Source organism: Emydura macquarii, unplaced genomic scaffold (assembly GCF_026122565.2).
Source record: "Emydura macquarii macquarii isolate MOO-44397 ecotype Brisbane River unplaced genomic scaffold, CSIRO-AGI_Emac_v2 contig_1386, whole genome shotgun sequence".
Lineage (NCBI taxonomy): Eukaryota > Metazoa > Chordata > Testudines > Chelidae > Emydura > Emydura macquarii.
In genome coordinates, this window is record NW_027131523.1 from 258,241 (window position 1) to 267,591 (window position 9,351).

Genomic DNA, 9,351 nt, shown 5'->3' on the forward strand with positions numbered 1-9,351 from the left:
GATAATAACTGTTAACCAGCCATCATTAAATATTTGACTGCTCAAAGCTGTCTATAACAATTGAATTATCAACCATTTATTATAGCAGTATATACTAGCGTTATTATCCCTGTCCTTAAATATTTGAATAGTAAAATCTTTAAATAATAATTAAACGACTAACTTGTATTAGTCATAATCAGTACTCATCTGTCATTAAATAAGTAACTATTCAGATTGCAGGTAACAATAATTAACTATTTATTACTGCTAGGAATTACCCCTCGATCAGTCAATATTCGAAGAGTAAAATATGTACATAATAATTTAACTATTTATTATCCAGCGTAATTATTAACCATCAATAAATATTAAAATCGAAACATGATACTTAGGTGATTAACCATTTAGCATTGGAAATCATCATTAACCATCTGTCATTAAATATTGGTCTGTTAACGTAGCTGCCCAATAATTAAGTTATTAACAATTATTGAACCATCAGCTGGCTATTTATGGACTAGTAGCAGTCCTAGATGGTAATTATTGCCCTATTAGGTAAGAAGACGTCCGTAGCATGAGATAACTCCATGTACATCCATTGTAATGTGACCCGATTATCCATGAGCCCTAGAGAATGGCTCGCTCATTCCCGGGCTTGTTCGGCTCAGGTGAGGGGTTTCCAGCAGAGCTGGGGGGCCGGGTAGTGGATGCCGTGGGGCCAGGCTGGGGGACAACCTCTGGAATGCTGGGGTCACGGAGGAGGAATCCCAGAGCCGGACGCTCGGGGAACAGAGGCCGACTGGGCCGTGCCGACTTGGCCAGGCTGCAGGGCGACCTGCTGCTCTCCTTAAATACATGGGGTGGGAGGGGGTGGGGGAGCCCCAGAAATGCTACGGACGCGCATGGGCCTGTGAACAAATGGGGACGGACGGGGGGCGGAATCAAGTGAGACTGGAAATACGTCGCCTGTCCCATCCGAGGCAGCCTCTGCCTGATTCGCGGCCTCCACATCCCTCCCACCACTGACTGACCCACCTGGGGCTTCTCCTCCTCTGTCACCGCCAGCGGAGGGCCCTATTTTTTAAGAATGGCTAATTAACAGCGAGCAGTGATTGACAGATAGCGGCGAGGGGGGCAGCGGTGCCACGTACCTTCCTGCTGCTCCCTGGGGAGTAAAGGAGAGAGAGAGAAAAAAACATTGTTGCATATTAGTGTAGCCAGCACCTGACCTGAGTTTGGACCCATCCAGGGCTGCTGTATGCCAGCGACCCCCCTGCCTTCCCAGGCTTGTGCTCCATGGAGCTGCCCAAATCAATTTGATCCCAGAGGGGCGGGGAATGGAACACGGGGCCTTTCCCCTCTAGGGGGCGCCAGCTCCAATCTGGCTCCCTGGTGGGGTGAAGGATTGGCTGGCTGGGGGGAGGGGTGCATTCACTTACTCCTCGTACTCCACCTCTTCCACGTCAGACATGGTGGCGGTTGGTGGGGTTCACCTGCGGGGGAAGGGAGAAATAGACACAGATCAGCACTTCGCTGGGGGTGGGGGAAGGGTTCAAAAGCAAAGCATGCTGGGAAGTGGGGGGGGGGAGTGAAAGATCCATGGGGTTTTGTAAGGCATTTATTCCCGCCCCCCCCCCCCCCCCCAGCTCTGATGGTGCCCCTCACTCCCGACCCGCAGTGCCCTGCTAGTCCAACCCTGGGCTCCCCTCCGCCCCTGCCCCAGATCTAGGTCCAGGTTTGTGCAGCACCCAGCACAGTGGGAGAGGCTAGATGCTACCGTAATATACCTAACGGATGGGCTCCACCAAATATCCCCTGTGCCAAAGTTCCACAGGCCCGTGCCAGCCCCGGCCCATTTAACCCCTCGGTCCCCTGTGGTCCCCTCGCTCGGTCGGCCTCCGAGGAAGACTCCGGTGTCATCCTGGGACAAAGCCTCTCACCCGCTCCCCGTCCCCCCCCCCCAGTCCCCGGCCGAGGCTTTTGTCTGTAGCCGGGTCCTGCCTGGAATTTCTGCCCTAAAGAGAAGAGGATCTGGCTGGACTGGATTCCAACCGGGCTATGGGCTGTGGGTCAGGAATGGGGGGCACCAGCCGAGCTGGTGGGGAGGGGGGGCATTAGGACAGGGGGCTGCAGATCAGGAGTGAGGGGCAACTGCAGGGGTCAGGGCGGGGGGCTGGGCTGTCCTCGGGGCACACTGGGGGGGTGGGCCACAGGCAGCTGGCAAAAGGTCACCGCTATTTTGGGGTCCTGGCTGCCTTTGTCTCCACCCGCATTTGTCTCTCTGTGTCTCTAAATAACAATGCGCGCGGCCGGGTGCCAGGCGGCTGGGTCTGCCCCCTGTGCCACCCCCCCCCGCCCCCCCGACAGCTGTTACTCCTGCATCAGCTGGGCTCTGGGGGATTTCAGCAGGGGGAAAAGATTCGGGGGGATGGGGGTGAATTTGGGGGGCAGGTTCGAATGGGTTGGGGTGGATTTTGGGGGGAGATTTGGGGGGCCAGGGGTGACTGGGTAGGGTTTGGGGGGGTCATAGGTGACTTTGGGGAGAAGGTTATGGGGTGGGTTGGGGGGGTCAGGAGTGAGGGGGTCTCTGGCAGTTCTGTATCTGACCATGGACGCCCCTTGTGGGGGACCTGGCGCCCCAGCCCTGCAGCCCCCCCCCCCCTGCATCCCAGATACCTGGCCAGTTGATTCAGGGCTCCCTCAGGCTCCGCACAGAGTCACTCTCTGCGCTGGGGGGGGGGACTTATTAGGGGGAACCAGACACCAGCCCCCCCACCTCCTTCCCACGATTGGTCAGAGGGGGTGTGACACACCTGTGATGTCATCGGCAAATTCCTCGGGGGGCAAAATTCATGTTCATAGGGACCGGGGGACAGGGCTGGCCAGCCCGATTTCGGGGGTGCTGTGAGCTTCCCCACGGCAGTGCCCCAGCTGGGGCCCCTGGTGCTGCGAGCTTCCCCAGGGCAGTGCCCCCACCTGGGGCATCCCAGTGCTGTGAGCTTCCCCACGGCAGTGCCCTCCGCGGGGCAGGCAGGGGATGGTATGCGGGGAAGGCAAAAGAATAGACACCGGGATCCGAGCCCATTGTCTCACGGATGCCTGGGCTGAAATGTCAGGGTAACCGGAGCCGCTGCAGCTGTTGGGGGGAGATAAACATAGCCGGGGGGGTCAGGAGTGAGGGGCGCCGGCGGAACGGTGGGGGGAGGTTGGGCTAGCAGGGGGCTGTGGGTCAGGAGTGAGGGGCAGAGTAGGGGAGTGGGGGGACCCCCGGGGTGGGCTGGCAAGTGGGGCAATTCTGTAGAAAGACTCCATTCCTGCCAGGCACAGTGGGGGGCTGGGAGCCAGGACTCCTGGGTTCTCTCCCTGGCTCGGGGGTGGGGGTCTAGCGGTTACAGTGGGGGGCGGGGCGGGAGGGAGCCAGGACTCCTGGGTTCTCTCCCCAGCTCCGGGAGGGGATTGGGGGTCGAGTGGGTCAGAGTTGGGGGGTTGGGAGCCAGGACGCCTGGGTTCTCTCCCCAGGTACCGGGTCTCAGCCCAACCCCTGAGCACCTGTTGCTGCGGTGGGAACATTCGTGAGCTTTGTTCTAAACTGGGACTGGTGAGCTCAGCGGGCATGGCTGGGGGAAAGGGGAGGGAGGGAGGGAAACCATCCGGCCTGGCCCAGCCATCCATCCGTCACACACACCACGCTGCCACCGGACGGCCCTGGCGTGACAGATGTGCCAGCCGTGCGCGGGGGGACGGTCTCGTGGCAAGGGAAACCCCTCGGCGCGAAACCGTTTTGCTTTTCAACCCGCCTCTCCTCGGAGCCTCCCAGGGGAGTTTTTGCACCAATTTTCACCCCCTTGTTTGAATTCTGGTAACAAAAACCCAGGCAATGCCCGGGGACGGTTCCACAAGTTCAACCCCCCCAAAGGCCTGGGACGCAGTTGTCCAGACTGGACCCATCTCAGCCTCCGATCTCTGTTCCGGTTCCTTCAGCCGCCCCACTTAGAGCTGGGGGGCTGGGAGCCAGGATGCCTGGGTTCTCTCCCTGACTCTGGGAGGGGAGTGGGGTCTAGTGGTTAGAGCAAGGGGGGGGCTCAAAATCACGCTGGCTTCCCCCAGCCCGCCTCGCTCCGTCACCGTCTTCAGGCGGTTCTGAATGGTTCCTTCGTCCTGCCAGCGGCCGTCCCGGGACACAAGTCTTTTCACGTCTCCTTCCACTGGCCCACGGGCCCGTCCACAAAAATATTCCACCAATCCCCACTCCTCCCCCTCCCCCACGTCTGCAAGGGGACTGGAAATGACGCCCGGGGTAGCCGGGCCCCAGGGTGGAGAAGGAAAAAAATCTGACCTAGATTCACGGAAATGGGGGGGCTGGAAGCTGGGACTTTGAGAGGTCGCTTAACCTAGCAGGGCTGATACCCCAGTTCAGGGCAGCGGTGGCGGAGGGGGGACACCGAGGGCATCTTTGTAGAGTCCTGCCCGCTGCTCCCCAGAGCCGGGCCCAAGCATAATTTTTGGGGGCCCCTTCCCGTGTTACAAATCTCCAAGATTTGCAGATCTCCCCAGATCGGGACAATAGATCCATAGATCCAAGGAAATAAATGTCTATAAATATCCTCACACGTGATCTACAGTTTAGCCTCCATTTTTGCCTCATGGTAATGGGGGCTGCAGGCTGGGCCGGGCCCTGGTAAAGTGAACCCTTTTCCCGCCCCCGTGGGGGCCCTGCCCTAGAGACCCAGGCCAGGCGAGGGAGGAGGGGCAATTTCCTTTTTGGCTTCAGATCAGATCAGATGAAAAGCAAACAAGGAACAATCCGTGGAACCAGAGGAATTGCTGGGACCTGTGGAAAAGTCAATAATTCCGGGAGATAGGGAGCATGTGCCGCGTCCCAGCCCCCCACTCTCCTCCCAGAGCCAGGGAGAGAACCCAGGAGTCCTGGCTCCCACTCTCCTCCCAGACCCCACTCCCTTCCCAGCACCAGGGAGAGAACCCAGGAATCTTGTTGCTCCATCCTCCACAGTCAGACTGGTCCAAGAGTGGGGTCAGATTAATGGATAGCAACCCCCCGCCCCACACTGACGGCCCCCCAGACACTGACGGCCCCCTGCCCCACAGCTGAGAGGAAGGAGCCAATTAAGGGGAATTAAGGAGGCCGGGGAACTGGGCCCAAACCCCCAAAGTGGGAGAGGAGGGACACAGGTGCCCGGCACTGAAGGGCGGGTGAGGGCGAATCTGTCGGTAGGTGTGGGGGGTGTGACCCGTCCGTGCCCAGGGCAGCCACCTGCGAATGCCAAGATCAGGGCAGGCTGCAAAAGGAGAACAGATTCTCCCCATGCTGGTGGGTGACACTGAAGCCCGGCTTCCCAACCAGCCACGAACTGCTTCTGATCTCCCCACACTGGATATCACGAAGCCAGTCCACAAATGCCCACAGCCCCTTTCCTGCATTTCAGCTCCAGGCTCCCAAATCAGCACCAGGTCCAGCAAAGACACCAGTCATTTAAACTCTCTGCTCTTTGCTAAAAAGGTTCCCTCTGACCCCAAAGGGTCAGCCACAGCACCAGAGCAATATAAGTTTGGATCTTACCCAAAATACTCCGCTGCCAGCCAATCCTTTAGTCACTGAAACTGAAGGTTTATTGTAAAAGGAAAGAAATAAACCATAAGGGAAATGTTAAAGGGTTAAAGTAAGTCCCAGATATACAAATGATTAGACGTCCATATACTTCAGGTTTCTGGAAGAAAGGTGGATTTGCAGGCTCGTGGAGTTCTCTCTGGTTCACATCCAATATCTGGACGGGTCTGAGTCTTTTGGTTCAGTTGCAAGATGAATTGGTCCAGAGATCGGTGTGTGTCTGCAGCTGGACAGGAGCAAAGACAAAACGGTTTCTCTGGCTTGATCTTATAAACCCCCTGTCTTTTGGCCATGCGGCCTGTGAAATTTGCAGGAGCTAAAATGGAGTCCGGAGTCACATGGGCCAGTCCTGGTGACTCTGCAGCTGTGCCTGGGGTCCAGGCCCGTCAGCAGGTTCTGGTGACTCAGTGGTGATGCTGGCTTCTCTCTCTGGGCCCCTTGTACCTGGGAAAGCCTTAATGGGCCATTACGCTGGCCATTGTCCTGCAGCCTTCCTAGCTGGGGTGTTGCCCAGGCAGCACAACTGAAACCCAGACATCTCCAATACATCTGTAACCTCCATGTCACATATCACACGTGAACACAAGTAATATTCTCTTACTCAGCACATTATAACCTTGCTAACCACACCTGACATGGCCTGTCCCACCTGGATCATTATGATTCTGCCATGCTGATGTCACACAAGATACTAGCTGCCCCCCCTCTCAAGCCAGCCCGCATGACAGTCCCCACCCTCGAGGGCAGGGCTCGGGTCCCCTCCCATCCAGCCGGCCAGGACTCAGCACATCCCAGCACAAGAAGCTGCCAGCAGCTCCTGGCTGGATCCTTCCTGCTCACAGGTGCGGCCGGGCGGGTGCCAGGAGCGAAAAAGCAACAGGCTTGGGGGGAAGAGGGGAAAAGGGGGGGAAGCAGGGAGGGGAGGGCACAGGGGGAGTGAGGAGACAGTCCTGCCCCCCCCCCAGCAAAAGGGGGGGCTAAAGATAGAAAGGATTCTCTAGGCACAGGAGTTAAAACAAGGTAATGAGACGGCGCAGCTGAGTGGGTGGGAGCTGGGTCATGACAAGGAAGGAACAGAACCCAGGCGTCCTGGCTCCCTGTCTGCCCGCCGCCCTCGCTCTAAGGACTAGACCCCATACATCTCCCCGAGCTGCGAGTTCTGGCTCCCAGCCCCCGCCCTTCTAACCACTAGGGAGCTGGGAGAGAACCCCGGCGTCCTACCTCCCAGCCAGAACGGTTTGTGTTTCTCTCCCAGTGGCTGACAAAGGGTTCCCGGGAGGAAAGAAATATCGGGGTGGGGGCGGCTGCCGTCTGTTCCTTCTCATGCCCCCACCCCCTTCTGGGCCCAGGTGGTGGAGTCCCACGGGCGGGGGGGGTGGGTGGAGGAAGAGCCCAGCTACAACTAGGCCGTAGGGCTCTTCCACCCTCTTTGCGGAAGAGGGAGTGGGGTCTAATGGTTAGAGCGGGCTGGGGTGCTGGGAGCCAGGACTCCTGGGATCTCTCCCTGGCTCTGGGAGGAGAGTGGGGCTTGGCTGGTGGGTCGGGGTGGGGGGAGGGCTCAACGCACAGGCCTATTTGAGATCCTGTCACCCTTGTCCCACAGCCCCGGACTCCAGCCATTCTTCTGGCCTGGGACAATTTTCCTTATCTGCTTTTTATCTGTTTGCATTTGAGGCTGAACAGGAAATTGTCTCCCCTCCTCCACCCTCTGCCGCCCCCCCCCCGGCTCCCTCCCGCCCCCATCTGGCCACCCATAGCCCCGTCCTCTGCCCCCCACCCCCAGGTCTCTTGGGGTCCAAAGGGGACTCTGCAAAAAACCCCAGAGTCACATCGACTCTGCACCCCCCCCAAACCCTGCAGATAACCCCAAGGAGGGGCCGTGGGGGGAGGGGTGGACCCAGGGCTGGGCTAGCGGGGGGCTGCGGGTCAGGAGTGTGGGGCACCAGCCGACCTGGGGCCGGGGAAAACACTGTTGCTCTGACTGTTCTCATCTGGCTCTGTGTCAGCCTGCGGCTGCAGGGGCCAATAGGGGGCCAGGGTGACCCTGCGCCCCTCCCACCAACATCCTGGGGTCTCCTGCCTCCTTGGCTGGGCCGGGCTGGGCTTGTCTGCTGGAAACAGGGGTAACCCTCCTGCATCTTCTCTAACTGCCCCCCCTTTCCTCCCTCCCCTCTTTCCAGCCCCCTTCCCCCCAACAACCCCCTCCCCCCACTTCTTTTCTCCCCAGGCTGGGATCTCCTTCCCCCTCATCACCACTGGGAGCCATGACGGCCCCGGACTCCAGGGTCCCCTGCCGGGCATTGCTCCAACTTGCCCTTTACCTGCTGGTCATCATGACCCTCTCCCTCTTCTTCAACCTGAGCAAACGATTCCCCCCCCCGGGGTGGAGGTTCCCCTCCCAGAATGCCACGGGGCAGCACCACCCCCTGCCCTCCGCCATACCCACCACCACGGAGCGGGGCATGTGGACCGTGAACTCCATCGGGCGCCTGGGGAACCAGATGGGGGAATACGCCACCCTCTACGCCCTGGCCAAGATGAACGGGCGCCAGGCCTACATCCTGCCAGAGATGCACCAGCAGCTGGCGCCGCTCTTCCGCATCACCCTGCCCGTGGTCTCCAACGACGTGGTCCAGACGGTCCCGTGGAGGAACTACAGGCTCCACAACTGGATGTCGGAGGAGTACAGGCACATCCAGGGGAAATACGTCCGGCTGACGGGCTACCCCTGGTCCTGGACCTTCTACCACCACCTCCGGCAGGAGATCCTTCAGGAATTCTCCTTCCATGACCACATCAAGGAGGAAGCCAACCAGTACCTGGCCGGGTTGCGTGGGCAGCGCCAGAACATTACCTACGTGGGCGTCCACGTCCGGAGGGGGGACTATGTCTGGGTGATGCCCCAGACCCGGAAGGGGGTGGTGGCAGACAAGGCCTACCTGGAGAAGGCCATGGGCTACTTCCGGGCCAAGTACCAGGAGCCGGTCTTCGTGGTGACCAGCAACGGGATGGCTTGGTGCCGGGAGAACATCAACGCCTCGCTGGGGGACGTGTATTTCTCGGGGGACGGGGTGGAGTCATCACCGGGGAGGGACTTTGCTCTCTTGGTCCATTGCAACCACACGATCATGACCATCGGGAGCTTCGGCGTCTGGGCCGGCTACCTGGCCGGGGGGGAGACCGTCTACTTGGCCAACTACACCCTCCCTGACTCCCCCTTCCTCCGGCTCTTCAAGCCCGAGGCCGCCTTCCTGCCCGAGTGGATCGGGATCGACGCTGATCTCTCCCCGCTGCTGAGTAGGACATAGGGGCAGAAGGGACCCACCCAAAGGGCACCAGCAGGACCCACCGGGATAGCAGGCCAGCCCCCAGCCAAGGAAGGGGATGGTGGAGACTTTGGGGGACACTGGATTGGACCTTGGTCAAGCCCTGGGGGTTCAAAACGACCTGGATTGGTTACAAAAGCTGACGCCCACAGAAATTCATCAGTCTTTAAGGTGCTACAGAACTCTTGTTGTTTTTGCTGTGCACAGACTAAGACGGCGACCCCTGGATTGGTTCTGCCAACCTTCTCCTTGGAGTCTCCAAATGGGCTGCTTTTGAGGCTGAATGGTTAGAGCAGGGGGTGCTGGGAGCCAGGACTCCTGGGTTCTGTCCCTGTCTTGAGTCCTGTATCAGCTGTTCCATTATCTTGCCTGGGATCGATGTCAGACTGATAGGCTTATAATTGCCCCAGTCATCCT

At 58.9% G+C, this 9,351-nt stretch overlaps 1 protein-coding gene across 1 annotated transcript; it reads left to right on the forward strand.

Annotated features, from left to right (window-relative positions):
* The first annotated feature begins 7,872 nt into the window (after positions 1-7,872).
* Positions 7,873-8,916, forward strand: LOC137155722 (galactoside alpha-(1,2)-fucosyltransferase 2-like). Its single transcript, XM_067552074.1, has one exon. The coding sequence runs from the start codon at positions 7,873-7,875 to the stop codon at positions 8,914-8,916; it is 1,044 nt and encodes a 347-aa protein (XP_067408175.1).
* Positions 8,917-9,351: the final 435 nt, after the last annotated feature.